Below are 27,298 nucleotides of genomic sequence, written 5' to 3'. Positions count from 1 at the left end.
AATAGAGCTGGTGGTTTTAACATTTGGGGAGAAAAAACTGTTTGAGAAAGAAAGCTAGGGGGAAGCAATAGTGGATGAAAACACATCACTAAGAAATACTCTAATTTAAAATTTGCTTTAAAAAAATCTTACGTTCATAAGAGCTTCTGGAGTTTCATTCCTTATACAAAGTAAAAGCAAACACAAGTAGCTGGATTACTTCTCTGTATCAAACAATGACAAATACACTAAAGGTTTGCAAACGGTCTGATGGTAAAACCAAATGAAAAGTTCCATAAAAAAAAAAAAAAAAAACAATTAAAAAAAAACACTTGCAGCTATTCTAATAGAAGCATTTAAGGTTATTCTCAAACAAAAGAAGCAACTCTACTTTTTGAGACTAAACTAGGCAAATTAAGTTTGTATACAGTGTGAAACAGCCCACTTCATATCACTTACACTGCAGTACATATAGTGTCACACATGAGAGAATAATTGTTTTTACAAAGGAGCTCCAGTAAAATTGTAATAAAAACTTCAGAAAATAATTGATAGGACTGATTCTTCCCCTTTTACTAGTATTCAGTTACTAAGGGAAAAAAAAAATAATTGGCAAGTACAGAAAAAAAAAAAAAAAAAAAAAAAAAACAAGCAGGAACTGCTGTCAAACTAGTTATTTGATCCCATGTTGATATACAACTGATTTCTTCTTAGATTATAATTCACATGCTGCATAAAGCATAAACATGCTCCCCTAGAAATAAAACTCCTTGGCTTTTACCCTTAATCATTAACAGCAAAAAACATATTTCATCACTCTACCATTACTACCACAGTTGGTTTGCTTTATGTACTATAACATATGGTGAAATATATTTATTTTTTGTTCAATTCCACTGCATTTCTATTGAGAATAATCTATGGCTTCACTAACAAATGAAATACAGTAGCTGTCAGTTAAGTCATCAAAAATATTTCAAATTATTCCATACAATGGTCACGTTTTGATCTTTCTATCTTGTACCAATCATAACTGCTTTTTCCCTCCTCTCTTTTCCTAAACACACTGCTTCCCTAAGCTCTCATGCAGGTTCAAATATTACACTAAGATCCAAAATGCTACCAACACACTCCTACATAAGCATTCAAGAATGACTACTTAAAACAACTACCTCACTTTTTGTTTTATTAAAGACAGCAGTTGATAGAAATAAAATAATTACAGAGGTTCGTAAGGCAAAAGGATACTCTGACATCCATGATATAGTCTGCATTTATAAGGGATCGTTTTAATTTTATCTTCCTATATCAAGCAAATCTGTTTCTGATAAAGACATTTATTCAAATCTAGCAAGATGCACAGACTTGTTAGCAGAGATGAGAAAGTGGCTGATCACGTCCTTCACTCACTCGTCCCAGAGGGCATTCAGCCAAGCATATATTGGAAAAAATTGCTCATACTACCCTCTTAATACAATAATAAATAAGGCTGCCGAGAGAGAAATACAAAGCCATAGCAAGAAAAGCATTGCTTTTAAGCCTTTTCCTACCTTTTCCCTGATATTTACAAACCGCAGGCAGCGCTGCTGGGGAGTCTCACCAGGGTGGCTGCTGAGAGGTCTCATGTGGCATCCCCAGCTTCCCACCGCCTTCCTCCGCCTGGATTTTAAGCATTCCAAAGAAAACCCACCCTGACATGCACAGAATGAATCCTGCTCAAGTTGGAAGCATGTGATAACTAGGCTGCAGGTTTAAACGGGAAACCCCAGCACTCGATTAATCCCAGGCATTTAAGCAAGCCCCATCTTACCGTTTTGCTGTTGCCTCGATCAGGTTAGATTCACCGACAACTCTTTGACATGTCTCTGGCAATGTTAGTGTTTGCAGTCAGGCCGGGCTCATTCAGCAACTGAATGAATTCACAACATCTTTCTGCACTAGCAAGCTGAAACGGTACGGCTGTACTACAGCTAAGAAAGGGGGAAATCTAAAGCAGAAAACAAAGAAATCCCTAAAGACATCATAATCCCAGTGGAATAAAATATAAAAGGTACAGATGAGCACCAAGGGTACTATATTTCTCTGTCTAAATTTCAGCAGCAATACCATGCTCTTTCTAAAACCACTTTTTTTTTTCTTTTTTTTTTTAAATATATGATGGACTTGCCTGTGGAGTTCCCAGAAAGGCAGACTATCCAGGCTCTGCAGCAGCATTGCAGCCAAAGTAGCCATGCATATGCTATCTAGGCAATTTACAGCAGTCTTTTTGAAAAGATATTGATTTACAATGTAGTATTGCCTCAGCAGAATGCAGAACTGCAGCCAAAATTGCTAATGGTGATTTCAGAGGAATTAAGGAAAAAAATTCAACATTAAATCAAAAGGATGCAACTAATCGTTCCCAATTCGATTATGTCCCAGTCCTGAAGGAAGCCAGCAAGTTCTTGAGTGACAAATGACATTAAAATAATAATCTAAGGGCATCTGGAAATAAGCACTATGAATGCTATTGTCCACTTCTATGGAAAAAAAAAATACAAAAAAAGCATTTAAAATTTACTGAGCCAAAACATGAACTAGGAAGTTAATTTTAGAACTGTAATGAGGAAACATAATGTTTATGAACATACAATACAGAGCCGTGAGTAAGCAACGACACCTACTCTGTTCTGGGAAGCCACTGCTGAGCCCAAGCAAGCTTGGGTGTGGTACAAGGGAAAAGAGGGCAGCAGGAGCATACCCACAAGGAGGGCTTCTTCAAAAGAGAGGCATCACATCTTCTCTATCTCCTACTCCTACAGCAACCCCTGCTGGCCTGTGCTTCAGATGGCTCCTGGCTCCCCAGAAACCTCCTGGTGTCTGGGGGGGCACTGGAGAAACTACACTAGGAAAGGGGACAAATATATTCATGTGAAATCTTAAGATGGGAAAAACACATCCTGAACGTGTAGAAATATCTTCTTTTTCACATACACACTGTCCCCGCCTCCCCCCCCCCCCCCCAAAAAAAAAAAAAAAAGACATCAGAAAAAAAAAAGTTGAGCACAGAATGACAGCATTTTTACATTACTAAGAGGAGGTGCAATTAATCCAGTAGGGAAAACACAACCCTGGCTCATGACCAGGCTGCTGCACTGACCCTCCTCACACAAACATCAGAAATACACTCTTGTGTACAGTCCCACTTTGAAGAAAGCAAAACATTCTTGAACTCTACACATTTGCTCGAGTCCCACTGCAGTCACGAAGACATGTTTAAATACTTCTCATCTCAAGGCTCACAGCTGAGTCTAGCATCACTAGGCTTCAGTGACAAAAAAACTTGAATGGCATGAACAAATTCTGTAAGATGCTCCCAAAATGTAGTAGAATTTGTTCCACTTATCTATTTCCCAGCATCAGTCATAGGGGCATATTCCAGAAGACTACTCAGTTTCTTAGGTTGGTTTTTAAGCAGATAGAGGCTTCACTTCACCTGAAAAAGGAAGAGTTCCACTCTATGCAAAACTTCTCTTCTCAGGTGTCCCAAGTGTGGAGGTCTGACTTAAACATGAGAAAAATCTTCAAGTTGAAATGATGAGAACACATTCAAAACATCAATAATTCTTGTCCTTATACTACCAACATCAAATTGGTCTGAGGAGGAGAAAAAGCACACAGACGGATCCTCAGATAAAAGAGAGATAGCTTATGAGTATGCACCTGCAGAGACCGATATGTACCAAAAGAAGCGCCACATTCAGGACAAAGGGGCAGACAGCGCACTGAAAAGGAATGCAGAATGCTTCTGTGTTCCAGAACCAAGCACAGTGTTAGGGCCAAGGGATGGAGATAGAAAGCAAGACAGTCTACAAAGTAATGAGATCTGACTCAAAGAAGCCAAAACCTCCCATATATTAAAGTTAATTATTTTTACTGCATTAAAAAATCTGAATTTATTACATTTCCCTACCATAAACATTCAGCAGGTAGAAAGCAAGGATTCTGAAGAGCAGAACTCAGTGGCATGCTAAAAGTCTTTTGTTTGCCTATGGAAGGTCCAGCATTTTGTCTCAAGCAGCCTGAAGATGGTTCCAAAACCAAATGATGAAACCAAAAATACTTATGTTATGTGACAACTCCCTCAGAATCGCATAATGACTGAGGTTGGAAGGGACCTCTGGAGGTCATCCAGCCCAACCCCTGCTCAGGCAGGACCACCTAGTGCAGGTTATTCCATCATGCTGGCTCCCCATGTATACTGGTGCATGGGGTTATTCCTCCCCATGTACAGCACTCTGCGTTTCCCTTTGATGAACTGCACAAGGTTCTACTTGTCAGTCTACTTCTCCCACCTGCCGAGGTCCCTCTGGATAGCAGCACAACCCTCAGGCGTATCAGCCACTCCCCACAGTTTTGTATCAGCAGCAGACAGACAGAGTACCCTCTGCCCCATCATCCAAGTCACTAATGAAGATGTCAAACAGGATCAGAAACAGTCCTGACTCCTGGAACACCCTGCTAGTTACTGGCCTCCAACTAAATTTCATGCCATCAGCTGCTCAGCTCGTTTTCAATCCACCTCACTCTCTGCCCATCCAGTTTACAATCCAACAGCTTCTTTATGAGCATATCAAAGGAGAAAAAGTTGAAAGCCATACTTAAGTAGACAATATCCACCACTCTTTCCTCGTCTACCTGGCCAGTCATTTCACCATAAAATTATGAGGTTGGTCAAGTATGACATCCCCTTGGATTTCTTTCCCTTCAGAATCTATGCTGACTACTCTTGATTCTTTCTTGTCCTTCACATGCCTGGAAAAGGATTATCTGGATTATCTCCTCTATCACCTTAACAGGGATAGAGGAGTGGTTGACCAGCCTGTAGCTCCCTGAATCCTTCTTGCCATTTTTGAATATAAAGATAACATTTACAGTTAATTCAGTCCTCAGGCACTTCTCGCAGTCAACATGATCATTCAGCAAACATTGAGAGAGGCCCTGAAATGACTTTAGCAAACTCAGCACTCACAGGTGCATCCCACTGGCTTCCATGGACTTACATATGTCCAGACTGCTTCTCTAACATGATCCTTTTCCACCAACTTCTCCGCAGTCTCTGTGTCCAGGGATTCCTGAAGGCTGGTCTTGCTAGTAAAGACTGAAGCAACTACTGCATTTAGTACCTCAGTCTTTTGTATGCCCTGTGTCAGCAGGGCCACTGTAATTCAGCAGTAGGCCAACATTTTCCCTAGTCTTCTTCGTCCCAGTTACTTATAAAATCCCTTTTTCTTGCCTTTCTTTGCCCTCACCAGATTCAATTTTGGTTGGGCTTTGGCATTCCAAACTGCGTATCTGCATACATGGACAATGCCTCTGTATTCCTCCTAGGTTACCAGTCCCAGCTTCCACCTTCTGTATACTCACTTTTATGTCTGAGTTTCAAGAATTCTGCTCATCCACACAGGCCTCTTGGAAGTTTTGTCTAACTCCCTACTCTCTTTATCCCCCTCATCTCCATGTGTTAGCCCTATCCCTATCTCTACTCCCAACCCCACTTGTTGACTGTGGTTGAAAACAACATGCATGCAGCATAAATATATGCTGTTTCTGCTCATGGTACCACAAACTGGATTGGGAAACCTAGCTGGTAGTCAGAGGCAGTCTAGAATTACAATTGGAATTCATAAGTCTGACCATCCGGATCACACAGAGCCCCTTGTACCATGAGGCTGGTTTGTTTCCCAAGGGGCTAGAAGAGTAACAGAACCAAAACAAAACAAACAAACAAAAAAAATCAATACAAATCAAAAGGTCAAATACCTATGGTTTTCTGCATGGAAACCAACTACAAGTACAAGCTTCATAATATCTGTACTCTAAGTCATGCCATTTTCATCCCAAGGCAGACTCCAAAATGTTTGAATGTGGCACTTGAGAACAATCTTTCATGTATATGGGGGCATCTTTGGAGCTTTTCAATATAATAGATGTACAGTCATCTGCAAGTCATTATACTTAGAAGAGACTGATTATGCAGCTCTGATGGTCAATGAACTAAACATTGCAATCCATCATTTATTAATACTGTATAGTGAAAAGAATATCACTAGTTGCTTTGTGTTCTGTGTGGTCATACTGCATAATGTCCAAACACAACTTAGAAGTAATGTTCTTGGTCTATTTTAAATCATCCAAGATGGAGGATGTTTTCCACATAAGGCAAGGGAGAAAGGCCAACTATTCCACCCTTCCCATGAAGTAATAACCACATGCAATAGTTTGTACAAGTATCTTACAGACAAGAGCCTATTTCCTCCTCATACAAGAAACTGCATGACTAAGAAAAGCCACTGCTCATCACACACCTCTTAACACCCACCAACGGAATATACAAAGAAAGAATAAACACACTTTACAGTTTCAAAAATTTTCTTACTTGTGAAAGTGATTTGGCCATCTAGCCAGACACTTTATAAACCACTGATATTTCATAAAAACTGATTTTCTGATTTTAAAAGATGGCTGACAAGTTGTATTCAAAAACACTGGACTGGATGAGACAACACCTATCCAACTCCAGTTCAGTTCCCTGTTACCACTGGCAATCACAAAACATGACAATTTTCCTAAACTGATCAGTTTGGTTTTAGTTTGAAATTAAAATACATAGAGTACACAAGATATGACCTTAATAAAACAACCCAGCAGCAACAAAAATGTGTTGAATGCAAAGAAAATCATTTTTTGCTTAAGATGGCAAGTGAAGCAGTGAATAACATTGTACAACGGAATGTGTGACAAGTTATTCTGAGTACAACATGCTGTCAAACTTGCTTTGCAATACCAATATTTGAACTACACCATCTGCATTATCTGCCATGGTGGGACTTTGCTTAAAATATAGTCACTGTCTGAAATGAAATGCAATGTAACACTTGATGTCAATTATCTTTGCAACCTTTATCTATAAAAGATGATAATTTATATTTTTATGGATTGATTCCAAATGTAATTTGCATTATAAAAAATGTTTAAAGTACAAGTTCAAAGGGAACAACAACATTGAGAACATTTTGTAATGATTTCACACATTAAAACAGTCTAGAGACATTTTCAACTTGGTGAGAGCATTCTTTGCACATAAAAGATTAATTCAATGACTTTGGACAATTATAATCTTTGTGTGCAACAGGAAAACCTAACTAAAATTCCTAGTAAATCCATGTTTTCCTATGAATACTAATACAGTTACAATTAGATTGTTTTGTTTGTTACTATTAATTCTGTGTTTCCTGCTATGCTGTCAAAGACCTCATACAAATAAAATAATCCAGACTAAAATGCATTAGCTCAATGCATCAATGATAAGATCTTGAATTTTAACTTGATTTAGGATTTCCTCTTCAGGAAGCTGACTGCTATTTTCCAAACCTTAACTTTTCTTTTTAGCTTTTAGACTTGCAGTTGATACACAAGGATAACAGATGTAGAACAAGACGTAGTCAAGGTATGGAATTTCCTAATTACTTTACTTTTAAGGAGAGATCAGATTGGTATGCTTTTCCGCTTGGGGTAGGCATCTAGATAAATGCAAGAGAGGACTCAGATATACCTTACCTTGCAAAAATAAAGCACATCTTGCTATATAAAAATAAATACATAAATACTCCTCTACTGGCCATGTTCTTCATACCTGCAGAAAAAGTTATCTATTGCACATGGACAGAACTTTATCTCAGCTAGTACCATGCTCAAGCCTTTATAATATACTAAAAATATGCTGTTAAAAAAAAAAAAAAAGACTAATCTGGAAAGTGTATGCAGCCTACACCACATCAGGTGAAATAATCTCTGAAAGACAGTAAACTGAAAGCAGAATCATTCATCCTCAGCATCATACAGTTACAAGTGCTGTCAACAGCAGCAACATTTCACTACAGAAATGGAAGTGCCTTCACAATACACAAAAATTCTCCACAGGAAATGAACAATAGCTCCTAAGAATTATGATGTATGCATATACAGAACCTTATGTTCAATTACAAACTCTTAATGTATTGAGTACAAAGCACAACAACCTAGACTATTCAGAGAAAAAAAGTAAAAAGAGGAAGGAAGGTAGGAAGGGAGAGAAAGAGAGAGAGAGAGAGAAAGAGAGAAAGAAAGAAGCCATCTAAATCAACATTTCAGTCAATCATTTTTCAAAAACACCACAAAAAACTGAAGCAGTATAAAATTCAAATTTATGCACTCTGTCTGGAAGATGACAGTGATCAGCAAGATGGCTTACTGGAGTAGCTTAAATTAAACTAACCTATCTACTATAATATACAATTCATAAAACCACGTAGTGGACAATTCTCACATTTACAATCCAAAAAATAAATTCTAGCTAATCAGGAATGAGTATTAATATTTCTGTGACATATCTTTAATGACGAATACTAGTGACAGAGTTTACAATTATTTTTTTTTTGGTTATTTTTTTTAAGGGACAGTTTTAAAGAATTAACAATAGCTTTTTGATATCTACAAGTATAATCCCCGGGGAAGAATCACTGAAAATGTTTCATTTTCAAGTTACATTTATTCCTACAGCTGATCTCATACAGGGTTGAAACTCAATGATATCCCATTTCAAAGTCATCCATAGTATTATAGCTAGGAGAAGAAAGCTTTCTATAAATGAATTAAAACTTAACATAAAAAGATAAGTTTGCCTTCATCATTTTCTCAGGTCTGAATATGTCATGCACGGAAAATTCTAGTCTTATTTGAAAGCACTGCATTTTAGCTTCCCTTCATTTTCACTTTGAGATACTCACATGAAAGGCTTTTTTTACCCATTTTCCTACATTCTAAAAGAAAAAAAAAATCTGCTTTCCAACTAAAAAAAAAATAAATCTATGTACAAAATGTAAGCTACCATGTGTTTTTTTTCTAAAACAAACAAACAAACAACAAGCCAATCAATCCCCACATCCCTATAATGTAGATAAACTAGAATAAGTTCCATGTTTATGGTGTCCACTTCAAAAAAATCTATTCTATTCTTGTTCATTATACCCTGTTCCTTTGAGCACAGCTTCAGTCCTTAAGGCTATTGCTATCTGCTGAGCTTGCCAGCAGATATCCAAATAGTGATTTCATGTTATGAGAACAGTGAAACCACTGCCTTCAGATGGGAATAACTGTTGACTCAACACTTGTATGTTGGTAGTTCAAGTCTAGTGCACGTGAATGACTTCTGTTCACAAGGACTGTTCAGCAACCTCTATCCCCCCCTAACAGGATTTATTAACAAGGATAATCAAAACTTCAGGTGAAAAGTCCACTGAGGATCATGGCAAAAGGTATGTGATCTGTGAATTCAAGTCCCACAGACCAAACCTCTGGTTGTGTTCTGTGGAACCGATAGAAGCTATTTCAAAATAAGCACTCTTCTATTTGATGGCCTTAAGCTATACACTATGAAATGATGATACCCTGAAGGCACCGCAAAGTTGAGATGATACAGTCAACTACCTCATGTCTTGTATGCACTATTTTCAACATATTCATCAGAGCTTCTGAGAGCTTCCTCTGCAATCTCTGCAATACAGATATAAACTATTTCTGCAGGATGTCAGATAGCTTGAGAAGGTGTTCTTAAAGCCCCAAATGTGATCTACTTTAAAATTTAGCTTATCTTGCATTTACTAAATGAAGGACACTGATGAGTGTTGAGGTGAATATAAGTGCTCCATTAAGTAAAGATGACTCACTTGGCATTGAAGGAGGTAGATGGAGTATCTCCAGAAGAGTGAGGACTTTTACAGAAAAGCTAATAAAGAAGTGAGAAGTAGGAGGTCATCTTTCACTGGGAAGAAGGAACTGAGGAAGGGTTATTATTTTCTCATCTTCATTCTCTTACGTGGAACCTTGAAGTAACCCAGATTAGTGAACTCAAGAGGTTTACATGACTGTGCATTTACCTGAGGTTTATCTGCATACAGCTCCAGTCGAATCCTTGCATAACAATTTCCCTAAGTTCTGTTCTTCCTGAAATTTGGTACCAAGATATAAAATCTGAAGGGCAGAATGGGAAATCTCTCAAGATGTCTTCTCCAGGCAGAACCATCTGATTGGTTTTGTTTTCAGAGATAACTGCAACTGTTAATAAATGAACCTCATAACAATGACATTTAACCCTAAATATGATGTTGAGTGGTATGGGAATTTCAGCAATTATTCCAAGCTCCTCACAAGTTTATTTCCTTTTATCAGGTCAATAACTTGTTTACTTTTACTCTTCACAATGTTCATCTCTGAGCTGTGACAAGGAGCCGAAGACCCATCAAACCAGAAGCCATGGCACTCTCCATGGCAAGTATCACTGGCGGATATCTAAGAGGCTACTCTTTATACAGGATGTTATTGAGAAATATGTGACACTATAAAAGCATGCTTATTAGAGCAATCTATAGAAAGTGACCCTACAAACTCATGATGTGGAAGAATACCTAGTTTGTGACCATCTCAGATGTCTTACTGGATTCAACATGTATGATGATATTTATTAGTCAGTTTAGCTGTAGTCTTATTATTATGGGTACAGTAACAGACAACAAATGTGTTTAGGTTGGGGAAAGAGCTGTGCTTAACTAGTATTGATTACATGGTAATGTGCAATTTACTATAGTAAATTGTATAAATAATATAGTAAATTGTATAAATAAATCTCCTTTCTTATGGTTCTGGTAAATGGAGTTTGAGTTCTCAGCTTTCCTTCTAGAGATGCTACAATCTAGATGGTAACCAGGTCACCGCTGTTTTTATTCTGTGGAAAAGGTATAAAACCTTATTTTTTTATGAAATGATTTTTAATATTAGCCTCATCAAAATCTGTCAGAGAAACATATATAGTGATAATCATACAACATCAGAATAAAAATTTATCAAGTCAGCTTCTGAGAGCAACCAAATTTGTTGCAGGATAAGGAGTTACATAATGTGATCTTTCTTCCTGTATATCCTTCTAGTCACCAGCAGTTAACTTATTAATAATAATAATAACAAATAAATAAATAAATAAAGATCTTGTCCTATCATTTACAACTCTGAAATTCACTTTTGAACTCATTTATAACTCAAGCTTCAGGTGGTAAAGAGATCCATGACACTGTGCAATTAGAAACCATTCCTTCTTTTGAAAACCAAAACAAACGAACAAAATCTCTGAATATTTCTCAGTAGGTAGGAACTACAAAGCACTTAAAGCAATGTTGCAGAAATATTCCCTCTTCACCAGCAAAAATTCAGCTTGTGATCTTATAGGATACTGTCTGGTCTTCCCTCAGTCTTCTGTTTTATGTTCTAATGGGTCTAATTACCTTCTCCTCAAAAGGAAGCTATATTGCATATCTAACTGATTGTTCTTGTCTTCTCCCTCTGTGTCACCTTGTGTCATTTTTGTTATATGATGGGTAGTATTTCATATGGTATTTACATAAATAAGACTTTTGCAATTGCATAATAATGGCTTTGGTTTTTTCCTCCTTTATTTTCCTATTATTTTCTAAAGGTCTACTTATTTTTAGACTACTGCTGAACACTGGGTCAATATCTTCAACCTATTATTCAATGACCCTGTGATTCTGGAATTCTGGAATGACCCTGTGATCTGGAATACTGTCGAATTGCTTAGAGTCACTATTACACATGTACAGCTGCAGTTAAATTCTTCATATATATCAGTTCGTAAATATCATCATAAAATATGCCATTATCATCCAAACAGTCTACACTGCAAAATTCTTGAGCAACTTTTGGTAATTCAACTAAATAATAGTTTTGCAAAATGTGCCACTTTTTCATTATTTTCCATGTCTTGGTCTTCTACCTGAAGGGTTAGATGCCATTCCTTTTACAGTCTCAAAAATTGATGTTTTATCTGTTGGCATATATGACAGGTCTGACAAGTGTATAAGCATCATACAAATTACAATGCTTGGCAAGTCTGATGACAGCAAAGCTATAGGTTACATAGTGATGTACTATGAGATTGAAGGAGTTGCTGACAAAAAAAAAAAAAAAGTAAATAGAAATGATAAAGTAATACCTGATTTAGGAATATATGTTGCTTCTCATGATCAAATATGGGAAAAAACTATGAGAAATTTTTTGCCTTATTCCAGCTGTATTTCTGTAGAAAGCTGCGCTAACAGACAACAGTTTCACTTCATCATCCATACCTTTGTTCTACACATATTAAATTGGCACACATTAATGTACATTAAAAAAAAAAAAATGCTCTGCAAAGGCTCTAGCTCTATGTGATGCAATGCTGAATTAAGTGCTCATAAGAAATAAACACCAGCACTGCAGATATTGCACTGATATTTATCTGTTCTTCAGTTAGATACAAAGTATTGGGTTTGACCTATAAAGCTCTTAACTGTTTGGGTAACTAGCCCCTTGAAGACTGCTTTTCTTGTCCTGTTTTATCTCAGTATTTCAGATAAGAGGGTTGCATCTACCTGGGCATTCTCACTGAAGGGCACTTCAGTCCAGAACTTGATAAAGCTTTAATGTGTGTTGAGCAGCTTATCTATTTTCCCAGGACATGTTAGGCCAGAAAGGGAAAGCATCTGAGGAGAAGTAAAGACAGAACTGCAGAAAGGACAAGAAAGAAGAAGAAAAAACAAACAAACAAACAAAAAACTACCTTGTCTTCATACTGTAAAAACAATCTCTACAAAAAACAGTGACTGGTAGCACAGCTACATCAGCATACATGTTCACAGAGCACCCATTCTCACATGATTTTCTACCTAAACTGTTTTTTCCTCCTCTGACCATCTCTTTCAGCATCTTTGTCTGAATTTATTTTGACCATTCCAGAAGATATCCGAAGTCTGCAAGTATCAAGATCTTTTGCAGCAGAAGAATGATGTGGCAATGCATCTCTCCTGAAGCATGGCTGCCTTGGTGCTCATACATTTACAAGCCTTCTTCAGAACTCACACAAGACAAAACTCACTTGGCAAAATCTGCTGTGAAATAAAAACTGGTACTAAATTTAGTTGTAGACTGATTTAGCAGAGGACTACTATGAAAGGAATTCTTACTGCACCATAGAACTACACCAAAGCCCCCTAAATCAGTCATTGTCTGATAGGTGCTCTGCTAAGAGCACCTATGACCATCTACATACAGTTAGAATGATAATATACTATGATGTATATTTCCTAAGAGAAATATTTTCCAGAAAGGAGCAGTGAACTCAACAAGAGATGTTAAGAAACTAGTCAAAAAGTAGGATCACTGATACTCAATTTTTCTGTTGTTCTTTTAAATAGTAAATGTTTTCTCAACCAGAACTTAAAAATAAAATTAGCATTACCCTAGCAGCCTAGTCATTAAAATAGGACTCCACTGTACTAGATACTTTATTGATAGAGAATTGAGGGGAACTTCCATGTCAAACTTAGCCACCAAATCAAATGCAAGAGGGAGAGAATCCCACCTTTCCTTGCCTTCTCTTTCAGAGAGGGCAGTGGGTTAGGAAGCAGAGCAGCTGACGGGAGCTCTCTCTGAGCAGGGAGCTAAGAGAACTGATTTTAAAAAGTGTAATTATACTAACTGTTAAAAAGAAAAAAATAATAAGAAGGAAACTTGTAGCGAGACATGTACTTGTAATTTCAGTAGTGTACTCTTAACCATCATACATCTTTTCTTTCTGTAAAGCATACATTGTACAGATTGCAAACTAAAGCTAATTGTTGCAACTACTGTTTTTCTCATGCAATCCACAATATCATATTCAAATAAAGCCATCTTCAGCCAGGTTATGCCTGCCTCATATTGAGCCACTGAGTAGTAATCTGCCTCCCACATGATATTAGGAATTCTGTACTCAGCATTTAAGATGCTGCACAAAGAAAAAATAATCCAGTCCACAAAAAGTTGCGCATATAGATCCCCATTTATTGGATAAAACTCTGTTTACAAAACCTTTTACAGAATCAGGAATAAGTAAATAAATAAATAAATAAATAAATAAATAATAATAAAGTTTTACCATAAAAACCAATACTGCATTTAATTACAGATGTTAAGTGAAAAACTGAGGTCTAGAACAGGAGAAGCATCAAAACATTAAAAATTATGTTTCCCCTAGAGCATTTCAAGGATAAACTGCAACTTGAAGTTTCACTTTGGAAAGGTTTGAAATGTAAATGCTGCAGAACAACTCTTTTAAGGTACAATTCCCAATGGATTTGGATGTCTGTGGGAACATATATGCGTGAGGTATTCTAGCATAACATTATGGCTGATGCCTGACACAACTTTGACTAAAATGACTGACAAAAATCCAGTAATGCTTTCAGAATTTATAATATTGACGGCTTATGTGTCCAACAGTATATTTGTCTTTCCTCAGAAAAGGTTGTGGAAATATTGTAAGATGTAAAGAGTACTAACAGATAGAATTACTAAGGTAATAAAAATTCAGACAAGAAAAATTTCATCTAAGATTTTACAGAAGCCACCATGATATAAAAAACTAGCACAAGATCACTTTAAAATGTCTTATGACTGCCTTTAAATTTCCTATGTCAAGCACAGATTTGACATATCCCAAATAAAAGGTTTCCGATTTGTTATGTTACAATAAACATATATACCTCATATTCTACTCTTACATCTGTTTTGTTATGGTCCTGGGGAGTCTCATTAACCTCAGTGCAACCAGTATGTTGAGAGATAAACACAGAAAAGACTGGGTGTTCTTTAAATGCCCATGATGGCATGAGCTACCAATTACAATACATGCACAGATGGCTAATTGGTTTTATCACAGTTTTCACAGCTCAGGGAAGGCAGACACCACCATTCTCATTTTCTCTGAAGGCCAGTGACAATAGACCAAGAACAATTCAAGTGTCTAGCCCCCTCAGGTACTGTTGCCCTATTTGATAATATATATATATGTATATATATATATGTATTTTATTGTAATTTACACACTCAACTTGCCCAATGCAATTTTAAGTAGCTCTTCAGTGTACACATCGATATCAGGTCTTAGCTTTTCATAACCATGCATATTTTTCTTTTTAGGAAAGCTAAAATGATTGTCATATAAATGACAAATTCTAAACATTTCGGAAAAAGATCAAGGGTTATAAGATTCACAATTACGTTGTCAGGAAGGGCGACACTAAAAAAAGAAAAGGTAAAATAAGTGCAAATAAGTCTTTGCAGCTAAAGCTAGGTTTTGAAAGGACAGTTTGGTTCAAATCCATTCCCTGTAATATTGCTCCTTCCTCTGAAATACCTGATAATACAGATCTCATCAGATTCATCTATAGCTGTTGTGCTATCAGCAAGGTTAGATCACAGACCACAGGCTTCTATCACTAAGCTTGAACAGTGACAAGAGTAATAGCTTCAATCCCTAAATGGATCAGCCAAAGGTAGGGCACACATATCAGTGAGTTCATGACTATCTGTTGAAACGGAATAGAGATACTGAGGACTCCATAAAAAGATCTGAATTCCTAAAAGCAAATTTTCTCCAAATACTAGAGATCACCTTCCCCACACTCCAAAACTCTTGTCCATTCTCCCTTTATACCCATTAGCTTCCAGCCTCCTACTGGCCTCCCTGAAACAGCTTCCAATACTGCCTCCACTCCTAGCCCTCCGCACAAGCCCACGTACACACTTGTACTTTCCAAGGTCTTCTTAAACCTGCCAAATTCCTTGTTCTGCATATATGAGAAGCACTGAATATACACAGGAGAAATGCTCTCCTGTTCTCCAAGTGCCTTGGAGGAAACTGAGGAGGTACAGTGCAGTACAAGGTAGACTTTGTCCCTTTCCATTTAGGTGTCCCTTCTCATCCTCCAGCACATGCACAGGTAAGTCAGCACAAATCCTATAAGGAGCCACAGCATACTTCGACAACACAAAATCCTGAAAAGTTTCAGCCATGCTCTAACAAAGCTATGATAAGTATTTATTAAATGCTTTTTTTCTGGATTCCAACTTTGGAAAAACCTGGTTAAAATAATGAAAAGAATAAATCCTTTTTGGAATGAAGACTTCCAAGCTTTAAGTATTTGAGGTAATGAGCTTATGATTCATTTCTAAAGTTACTGTTCATGCTTACACCTGCTTAAAACCTCCCTGAAAACTGGCATACAGTGGCTCCAGGCATTTCTGTTCCGTTATGAATACGGAGAGGTAACACATAGAATTATTTGGATTTTTGTTCAGCATAAAAAGGATTCCTTCTATTGCATCCTTCAAATTTTCTGCTTCAAACAGGCATTGAAACTAAAATGGTTCACAAGCTGATTTCTGATAGACCAATTTGCTGACTGTACAGTTAAAATCAACAACAACAAAGCAGCCAATAACTGGAGGTCGAGCAATTCAAATCTGTCATTGAAAAGTGTAGCTTAATAACATTGGCTCACTGAGGACTGTTTAATATGAAGATTACCAGCAAAAGCTGTCAGTAGTGTTTACAGAGATCTGAAATAAATTCTTCTTCCATACCTGAATAGTTAGACTATCATTATCTTGTTCTCCCATGCTAGTAGCAGGTGACTATCAAAAACAAATGAAGCAGCTTTTGCAGCCACGTAATTCCAAGGATTATGCAAGGCCATTTCCCAAGCCATTTCCAAGCAAATAATGAAGTTGCAGTGGTTCTTTCACAAGCATGCAGTGGGAGCAGACAAGGTTACTAGGTGAGAGCATGTACAGGTCATAAAGACAACACAGGTTTCAAAGTTGGTGCACTGTTTGATCTGATCCCACATTTCAAGGATTTGCTTGCACTAAAATTAATCCTTCAGTCTCTATTCTTATTCTGTCAAATATATTCCCCTAATGAACAATTTTTGAGGATACAGGCAGCAAGATACCACTGAATATTAAATTGTGTAATATGCCTCCATTGTGTAAACTGTAGGAAATAACATGCATCAAGGGCATCCCTGGGGTCATTTGCCAGAAATATTCATTTACATTTTTTAATTGCTGTTTTTCATTCCAAACCCAGGTAATATAAACAACATTAAGCATGCCCTTATCAAGCAGCTGTTCTTTAACCAAAAATCTCAAGTCAAAGTAAAAATATGAGTTGTGACCCCATTCCTATACAATGCACTGTGAAGAGAAAGAAAAAAAAGGGGGGGGGGGGGGGGGGGGGGATGGAAACAACCTCTAGCAGCAGGTTTTTGAACATATATGTAAGAAAATTGAGCCACTAAATAAAATCCCACTCTGTTATGTAAGCATAAAGAAACCCACAAACCTGACTCTTCCGCTAGCAAAGGCCAAGACACAAATAAAGATATGCTTGTCAGAACCATGAATACACAGAGTGAAAAAATAAATAAAAACAATATTCAAATCTGAAATGCTAGAGGCGTTCCCTGATTCACACATTGCATACAACTGGCACACTTAAATTCATGTATATCCTTTCTGAACAAACCAGGATATTAAAATAAGCATGGCATAAGTCCAGCTAACACATTAATATGAAAATATTATGACTACATCCCTTGTTCCTTAAGTAAGGAATTAAAAGAGCGTTCCTCTCTTTTATGCTACCATCACAATTAGTGATAAGGAAAATGATGCACAGTTGCCTGTCAATTTGCCCTGCAAAAAGTGGCTTTATCATTAAAAAAAAAAAAAAAAAATAGCAAAAGAACAAATCTAGGTAAGCTGTTTTCTAGCAGAGTTTCTTTAGACTGTTGCATAAAAGGTCTTTATTTGTAAAATCAGAAATGAAGTGCTCTTTCACAAGAAGGTGCCAAACTTCAGTCCTAGCAGGTTCATTTCACTGTTTTTGACCAAAATGCTAAAAAAAAAACTATACCAATCCAAAAACTACATTACAGAGAATAAAACTCCCTTGTGTTATGGGGGCAAAGGGAAGCAATGCTGAATAACTTTTGTCTGACTTCACCTTCATACTTCCAAGGCTATTCTCCCTCCCTCATGCTATAACATCTGAATATCTTCAAGCTGTACTAAGAAATGTATTTTGATATCCAGAGAATGATAATAACTTCCTTGTCCCTCAGATGGAAAATTAAGGCTCAGATGCTTAATAACTTGCCAAAAGCATCAGAGCACTTTCCCTGCCAGAGGAATAAAAACAACATTTCTGTGCAGGTTGGTTCTGTGGTTAAAAGTACTAAGAAATCTGATGTAGTCCTTTAGCCCTGGCCTTTTATACCACTTTTATTCTGCTGTCAGGTTAGTAAACTCCAATGAAAACAATTCCTTCAATGTCACTTTAATGACTTCCACTCAGTAGAACATTCTTAGGGTTTTAAAGTGTGCTATTAAATACCTTGGCTTAACATTAGCACCAACAATTATTATTAAAGCGGTGTATTAAAATTAGATGTAAGGCATTACGCACAATCCCATAAACATGTCATCTTTACTCTCTACATTCACCTCTTCCTTCCAAAACCATCATCTTTCATTCACTGTGATCTGTTAAAGTATGTCTCTATCATAACATTTCCTTTAAAAAAGAAATTGTTTCTTCATAAGTGCCAAACTGCAACTGATTGAAAAGCAGCCATGACTATAGAGCTCTTACAATACTTTAAAAGCCCTACAATTCACTTGTACCACAACTACAGAACACACTTCAGAGAAAATGCACTGTAATTTGCTCGGCTTAACGTGAAAAGTAATCATATTATGGAAATGCTTGGTCATTTTACTGTTGGTAGCACAGGGTCAGTATTGCTTCATCATCATCATCTCTCTACTTTGATTTTCAAAATGCTTTTTATACAAGTGGATTTTTTAATTTGTTCTCAACCAGAAAATTTTACATGTATGTTTTTGAACAAAAATACAGATGTTAGCATCTCATATTTAACTCAGGCTGTCAGCTTTGTTGGATCACCACCCATACATGTGTATGACTGCACCTACCTGTGTGTGATGACACAAAGATGTGCTTTTAAACCACCGTGCACCCAGACACCTCTGGGGAATCATGACTGCGGTTCTCCTCAGTCCTTCTCAGGCCTTCTCAGGTCCTCGCAGGCTTGCTGACCTCACCATGGATTGCTTGAATCTATTTGAGCACATTTTGCACTAACATGGAATTACCCAAATAGTTCTGAAGCAGTTTTGTGGTTGTCAGCATCTACCTGGTATGGCCTATTATGCTTGAACATAGCAAACCTCTACCAAATAATATTTCAGATTAAAATTATTCAACCTTATTTCCTAGTGTCATGCTATATCTCACATTAACCATAGTATGAAAAAACAGCTTCTTTCCGTCTGCTCTCAGAGCAATTAGTACTGCTCTTCCCTCAACATTTTCTATATAACAACATTGCTTGGATTTATGTCACCAAAAATTTAGCTTAACTTTGGTGAGCAGCAACAGCAAGTAAAAGGCCCGCCCAAAAAACAATGAAAAATATAAATAATGTCTTCAGGGTTACTGATGACAGCCAGAAAAGACCAGTAATATATTGCATTGAGCACTGAAGAATTAGCATTAGTGGATCAGCATTAATAGGGGCAAGAGATTTGCAAGGTATAACGAGGTTTCAGAAGACAAATAGGAAAGTCATTGCTCATGACTCCAGGGTTTGTTTCACCTCATAATTATAAAAGTCATGACTCTACTTATCATTACATTTTCTACAACCTGTACAGGAGACTTGGTTCTCAGTGTTTTGTGTTTTTTTTTTTTTTTTAATTATTATTGTTTTGATTCATGTCATGTTTTTTTTTATTTTTACACAAACACAGACCAGATGCAGTTACATAAGAAGCAAAAAGGTCATCACTGGAAAAAGATTTGCAATGAGTATGTGGCTTTGTTAAGAAATGGCAGCACTAAATGAAAACAACTAAAACTGTTTTCTGTGCACTATAAAAAAAAATTCCCAGAATGAAAATACAATGACCTGTTCACAGAGGGATCAGCTTTTAGCTTCTTAGATGAGCTCTGACTCTCAACTACATCTTTATCTATAGCACATTTTCAGATACAAGATTGAACCCCACCTACCTGCATGGTTGGATCTTTTACAGGCAGCCAATGGCAGGTGGTTGTTTTTTGTGTTTCTTTTTTTTTTCCTTCAAGAATAAAAAACACTGACACACAGAAAATTCTCTCCTACTTGCAACTCTCCACTGCAAATTAAGTTTGATCGTCCATTTCTATTAAGATAAATTTTATTTTAGATCTTGTTATAAGTTTGTACTAAATTATTTTCCTTTAAATGGTTAAATAGTATAAGTTGGTAATCATTAGAAGATGCTTTCAATTAGAATTTTTATATTAAATTTGAAATTTCTTCCAAACAAGAAGTACACGTCACGACTATAAGCTTCAGGAATGACTTAACATGTGTATTGAAATACTCCATTTATTTTTTAAGCACTAAGAAACGTGTAGCTGAGGTTTAGTAAACCGAAAATAGGAATTATTTCCACATAACTTATTTCAAGCAGCAGTTTAAAGGAAATAGGAACTAAAATACCATGATTTAAAAATTGTGTAAATAAAACTATTTTAAAGGCAGTTAAGTAGACAACAAAAACAACAAAAATAAGTTTTAACTTCAAATGAGTACACTCTTCTCTGCAGCTACTGTAAAAAATAAGAAGGTTTCTCATCGATATTTTTTCATGATTGGAGAACCAGTAGCCATCACTTCAGGTTCATTTTTGCAAATATTCTGAAGATGAGAAAGAAAGCATCCTGATTTTCAACTTCTAACTAGTTTCCAGGTTTCCAGTTTATGAATAAAGCACTTATTGAATTAAGAAAGCATCTGTTGAAAATATTATTTCTGCAGAAATAACTGCTTTTCAGCTTGATAGGTATTTTCTGTATGTTCTTATGCAACTAGCACAAACTTCAGCAGAGCAGTATTTCTTCCCACTACCCAGTTATATTTTACTTTTTTTTTTTTTTTTTTTCCAGTTGAAACCTATTTTAAAACATAGTGCTTCACAGGTTGTCATAACGTGTTAGAAAAAAAAAAAAAAAAGTAAAAATAAAGGTTTTTTGGTGGTGGTTGGTTTGTGTTTTGCTCACTTGTCTTTAAAATGTGTTTCCCACTACCACGCCTGTTTGTATACTGCTCATGTTCGTGGTAGTTGAACTTGAAAACTCAAGAAATACCTGAAATTACTTTTCAATGATGTTTAAACATCACTAGCTCCCCCCACCTCCATAAAACATGCAGAGGAAATTTGCTTCCACCCCAGTGATCTCAACTGCAGTCACAAATGAGCTATATGCCTAATGAGTCTACATGTAGAATCAGAGATTGGGGTTAAAACATGAGCTCCGTTTTTCATAACCAGCTAATAATGGAGGTATAGAAATACTTCTCCTAATCACTTCAGCTGGACAAATGTTTGTGTTCCTATCTGCCTTGGCAGCCCCTCTGTCACTCCTCGGCTCTGTCAACTGCTCTCCTGCAGCTCTCCAGCTGCTTTCCAGTTGCACAGCTGGCGCAGCTGAAACCCTCTGCTTACATTTCACCCACTCAAACGGCTGGCATCCCGAAGGATTAAACTGTTCCTGTGCACAGAGCAGATACAAATTTCACAAAGACCTGACACTTCCTCACCTTCCAAATCACTGATTCAAGTAGCTAATCCAGTCAGTAACGCATTATATAGACCTGCAATTTGACACAGTGTGCCATAGGAAAACCAGAACAAACTGGGAACACCTCTTCACTTAAATGGACTAACACGTGACAGGAATGTCCTGCATTACTGTATGCTACAGAGTCAAGCATCCAGGGAAAGGGATTTCAGTGAAGCCAAAAAAAAAAAAAAAAAAAAAAAAAGAGCGCAAGATATATTAAGAAGGTTTGAAGCAATTTTAGCAGTTGTTTACTGAGAGAAAGCTCAAGGGAAAAGGGGCACAATCAGGGAGAAGGTAAAATGATGAAATTACAGAAAGGAAGGGAGAAAACACTTTTGGCAAGGATAACATAGGCGGATGGAAGCAGTCTGGAGACCTCTGACACTAAGAGTTTGGAGTTTATGTGAAGCAGTGATAAAAAGGCTTTATCTTAAAACAAAACAAACACTAGTCTGCTCATTTCACTTGTGGAAGGTACTGCAGTATTAGATCAGAGAAATCGGAGCTCAGCACCATCCGTAGAAATGAGCAGGACTTAAGGTTTCGAAATGGGCCGACACACATAGGTGACTATTGTAGTCACTACCCAAAAGCCAGCCTAGGTTTAAGGCATGCAGACCAACCAGGGGGAAAAAAAAAAAAAAAAATTGTGGACATCTGGTTTACCATGATTTCTGGGGAAAAGGAAGGAAAAACAGCAACATTAAATTTCATTTATCCACGTATGAATTTAAGGGAGATTCTTAAATGACAATTTGCTGTACTGTGTTCCGCAGCTTTTGAGAATTTAATTTACATGGATTTGGCATGCACGAGAGCTTTGCTGCAGACACCATCAAGGTTTTAACCCCAGGAACTGACCATGAGAATGACCCGGTTCTGTGACAGCTGCAAAATGCAAGCAGCAAAGAAACTTCTAATTTAAAAGGTCTGGAAATTTTCCACATTTATACATCAAATTTAACACACTGAACTATTTCCAGAAGTGAACTGGTAGCTAAGAAAAAGCTGAGTATGACATAATGAAAAACCCTTAAACAAAAGGCATGCTAAACACTTTAATAGTTTCTATAATAGAGAATTCAAGAAGAAAAATATGTTTTTACCAACATATAGCTTTTAAATACACACACTTTTTGCTAAATAAATTTTAGCACATAAAACACTGCCTGCAAAGCTACATATTTGACTGATTTGGACTGATTAAAAGCTGTTTGTTTGTTTGTTTTTTACTGAAAATGGAGAAAATTATAATTTTAAAATCCATCCAGTTTTCTCCACAAACATTTCCTGACACAAAGGACATCATGTTATTCTGAAACAACTTTCATTTTTGCATCACCACACTGCAGGCAGTATTTTATGACAGCTGTCCAACAAAAAGCTTAGATAATTACCTAATTACCAATTGCACGTACATACCACAAGACTTACCCCAGCACAAATCATTACCAGTGAACACTCTATACCATTTCTGTTGCTCTTTGAGTAAGCACAGGACAATATGTTACCAACTGAAGTTACTAATTATATGTTTGTGTATAAGACCCTACTACACATGCTGGGGGTATCGGTGTTTGTATCTGCATTGCATGTTCTTCCATCTCGTTTTTCAATCCAGTAACACTTGGAAGATTTAAATACACAGTATGCATGCACACCCCAAAAAAAGCTTACATATTGACTAGCGTGAGCACAGAAGTATGATTTATGGTTAAATAACTGCTTCTCAGAGTAGTGACAACACCATCATTGACGTCCCACAACATCGCTTTATGAGCTAATAAAGCTGGACTAGCACAGCATGTTTACAGCCATTTATAATAGTTAGGCAAACAAGCCATTTGAGGTTTGATATTTTCATTCATTCCACATGTGCACACGTAGCAGCGGTGCCAAAAGGCTGCTGTGAGCTCCAGGCACCTGAGGGCAGGTTGGTCAGTGTGTGCTTGCGCAGCACCGGCCTCATGGCACCAGCCAGGCCTAGCACCAGATCCCCTGCCATGTCCATGTCGGATGGGCCACAGGCAAAGAGTGGCAGAGGTGCCCTTTCCCAAGCCCAGCAAGATGTTAATGGCTTTGTGCAATGACAAATCCATCTGCCTTGCATATTCCTCACCTAAAACGCCAAGGTTTGGTTTTCGCACAATAATCAGAGAGCCTTTTCCAGGATACCTGAAGGCCACTGCTTGTGTCAAAATAGAGATTAAGATCTCCACAATATTTGTTCAGGCATTCCAGGATCCAGCCAAGAGTCTACTAAAAGCAAAAAGGTCAGCTAAATGAATGTTCAGCTAAATGAGTAATGCTTGGAGTTAGGAAAACAGCTGGGCAGACGTAGATGCTATCTAGAGAACCCTTTCAGGCAAATAAAACACTAAAAGCTCTCATTCATGCTTCACAATAAACTCTGTCAAAACACCAGCTACCAGCACTCAAAATCCAGGTGATGTTAGCCAGAGATCAGACATCAGTGAAGAAACAGTACACAATTATTTCAAAGTGTGTAAGCATCTTTGGTATTGGTATTTATGTAACAGTACCTAAAAAAAAAAAAAGTTACCACATTTTTTCCCCAGAATTTCAGCCAACCTCCTTGCTAAGGAATAAAACAGAAATGCTGTCAAACACCAAACTCTGCAATCCGCCTTGGCACTGTGGTCCTGTGCTAGCACTTGGCATCCTCTTCTCAACAAGTCACAGCAACCAGAGAGCCTCTGACAAACTCTGGCTACAGGAGGAAGGCTGAGGTGTGCTGAACAGCAGTTTCTGAAGAATAATTTCCAGATAATGAAGTAGTCAGATGCATAAGCTGATCATCAACCATATTAAAAATTTGGAAATGCCTTCCCTGTATATGAAATCACCCATACACTTTATTTTCTATAGGGAACAGAGTATCAGAAGGGAAAAGCACACACACACATCTGAAAGGAAGAAATGAAAAATATTTAAATTCTCAACAGCAAAAGAACGTTTTTTTTATCATTTAAGTATTTTCAGACAGCCTGGAGATAAGAATTTAGGTTTCCAAAGTAAACAATACTGCAATCTTCCTGAACTAGACTTTGGAAGACAATGTAATCTCTTAGGAATGAAGATTGCAAAAGGTACCTGATGACCAGAGAACGTAAAATGTTGTGCACGCCTTCAAAAAAAAGAAGATCAAAAGGACAATACAGAACTCCAGACTGGTCACCCTCACTAAGGTCCTTAGGAAAAATGTGTCATCTTTTGGAGCACGTTGCCAGGCACGTGAAAGTGATAGTGACTGAGAGTCCACAGGGATCTAGCAAGGGTAGATCTTGCCTGACCAGCTGAATTGCCATCTCTGATTTCCAGACAATGTGAGAGCAGTGAATACCACTAGCTTTAGCAAGACTTTTGACAGTCTCACAGAATTGCTGGATTGAAGTTAGGATGTTACACTCTGGCTGGCTGGACAACTAATGGGGTAGAAAAAAGGCATTTAGGTTGTACTATGCCTAGAGGCTGGTAAGAAATGAAGTACTGCAAGGGTCCCCCCTTAGGACATGTCCTGTTTAACATCTTTACCAGCTACCTGGAAGTGGAAAAGGAAGTGATGGAGTGCATTCTCACCAAGTTTGCAGTTGATTGGGGGTAGCTGTGTAAAGAGAAATAGTTGATAGGCTGGGACTGCTATCCAGGAAGACCCAGACAGGCTGAAGAAATGACCTTATGGAAACTGCATGCAATCCACAAAGGCACTATTTCTTAGTCATGTGAATTAGTACATTTGTTTTGCTTGGGAAAAAAAAAAAAAAAAAAAAAAAAAAAAGTAATTCAAGTAAACTCCATTAAGCTAAACTGTGGTTTACTACTTATTCTTGAATTTGCAAAATGTTCTGATATCTGCAGACAGAAGTATTTAAGAGTGTGGTATCTTTCCTACATAATCAACAGAAACTGGCCAGTTCCCAAACAGCCTCCCAGCAGAGGCCAGTCAGGGTAAATGAATGTGGGAGAAAGGGAAGGTCACTTCCTACATAAGGAACTACTGATTCAGAGGTTCTCAACGTTCAGTATTTCAAAAGAAGGACTGTGATATTCGCCTGTTCAAGCTGGTGAAATATCTTCTAAAAGTGCCACCTTTCATTTTGGGAGAAAAGCTCTTATATTTTATTCTTCCCACCTTGATGAACTGCATGTTAAACTATTGGAAGGCTCAGGAAAAAGCTTTAATTTTATGGCATACAAATTACCCAGCTAATACACTTAATAGAAGAGAAAGAAACATATTACTCTTGGCCTATGATCTTAATGCTATGCAGCCTTCATTCCCAGAATAGGGTGATGCTTCACTAAAATTTTCCCCAAGGAAAAATCAAGGTGCTGTTGTTTCAGCTTTTTATGTAGCAACTCGGCAGCTGAGCATTTGCATTAATTGAGTATGATACTGGTGATAATTCTCTTCTGCAGTTGTTGGACATGCTCCGTTTCTCCTCCAGATGGTCTTCTCCCAAGTCTACAGAATTGGCTGGGAAGCTGATGTCCTTTTATAAATTGACAGCTATCCTAACAGTAACCGTGATTTCCTGAAATATTCAGCATATACAATAAAATACTAGAGTTCAGTTGTTTCCATGTGTGGGGTTGTTTTGTTTTGGTTTTATTTTTATTTTTTAATTACATCATCATAATTAGGCTGATGAAATTACCACTGATTTGAGCAAAAAGAAATTAAAAAAAAAAAAAAAAAAAGGAATCATCAGGTCTTTATCCAGGAACACCATGTTCAGGTGTCATGCCTTTTGGGGAGTGAGGACTGAAATTTCACACTATCTAAATATTCTGAGCATCATTGTACTCCAGATGGAGGGAATCAAATCCCAGCACCACAGCAGTAGCAGACATCCATCCACTGGAGTAAATTACACACTGCAACAGGGAAGGTCAACAGTCTGTTAAGAGTTAACATTATCTCAATAATTACCACTGAGAAACCTGAAGAGAATCAAATATAAGATTCCAGAAATTTCAAGAGCTCATCTGCATTTAGCTTTCTTTCTTTCTCTGTGAAGTCTGAATATCTTAGCAGTAAGGGTTTTTGTTTTGTTTTTCTTGCCCTCACCTACATAAAGTTAGAAACAACAGTTGACTTAAAAGCAATACCTGATCCCACTGAGAGTTATGTTTTCACTCCTGGTCAAAATACAGAATTAGCTTTATAAACATTGTGTAATTGACCTGTGAGGTTCAGTAACTCAGAACGTATTGAGCAGAGAGCTTAGCAATATTCAAGAAGGGATTGAACATAATGATTAATAGCCTCTGTAACTAGACTAAAAATTGCAAGAACCTCAATCGTCATGCTCCAGGGCACAGACTTATAACCAGCTGAGATCAGGAATAAATTTCTCCCTGGTATATTGCTGTGAAGTTAGATGCATTGGGAATACTTTACAGCTGGGAGACTTGCAGGGTCTTCAGTTTTTTCCGTTTCTTGAAAAGCATCCACATTGGTCCTTAAACGTCTTAGAATGTAGGACTAAACAGACATTCCCATGGAAGAGCTGCCTAAATTGAAACCATTTCTGAAAACTGTTCATCTTAGACAGATTTTAAACTGTTTTAAAATGGTGAATATTCTACAATATCTTTAAAAAACTGCAGAACTTCATTACTCTTCCTTGGTGACTGGGGGGGGAC

The 27,298-nt window shown here is 37.2% G+C and overlaps 1 protein-coding gene across 5 annotated transcripts in view; it reads right to left on the bottom strand.

The window, feature by feature from the left end:
• The window catches only part of CDK14 (cyclin dependent kinase 14), a 329,577-nt gene that overhangs the window by 261,889 nt on the left and 40,390 nt on the right, over window positions 1-27,298 (bottom strand). The window contains exon 1 of one of the 5 annotated variants that reach the window (XM_082754730.1): window positions 1,790-1,850. The exons of 3 other annotated variants lie outside the window; for them this stretch is intronic. Coding sequence is in view for 1 of the 2 variants with exons in the window: in XM_082754728.1 (XP_082610854.1) it covers window positions 1,530-1,604 (75 nt within the window). In the remaining variant the exon portion in view is untranslated. Of the gene's footprint in view, window positions 1-1,529; window positions 1,670-1,789; window positions 1,851-27,298 lie in introns of those variants that run through there. One more of the 5 variants, XM_082754728.1, reaches the window with a different exon arrangement.

This window comes from Aythya marila, assembly GCF_965140915.1.
Source record: "Aythya marila genome assembly, chromosome: 2".
Lineage (NCBI taxonomy): Eukaryota > Metazoa > Chordata > Aves > Anseriformes > Anatidae > Aythya > Aythya marila.
The sequence above is the reverse complement of the archived record's forward strand: the minus strand, read 5'-3'. Positions and strand labels throughout refer to the sequence as shown.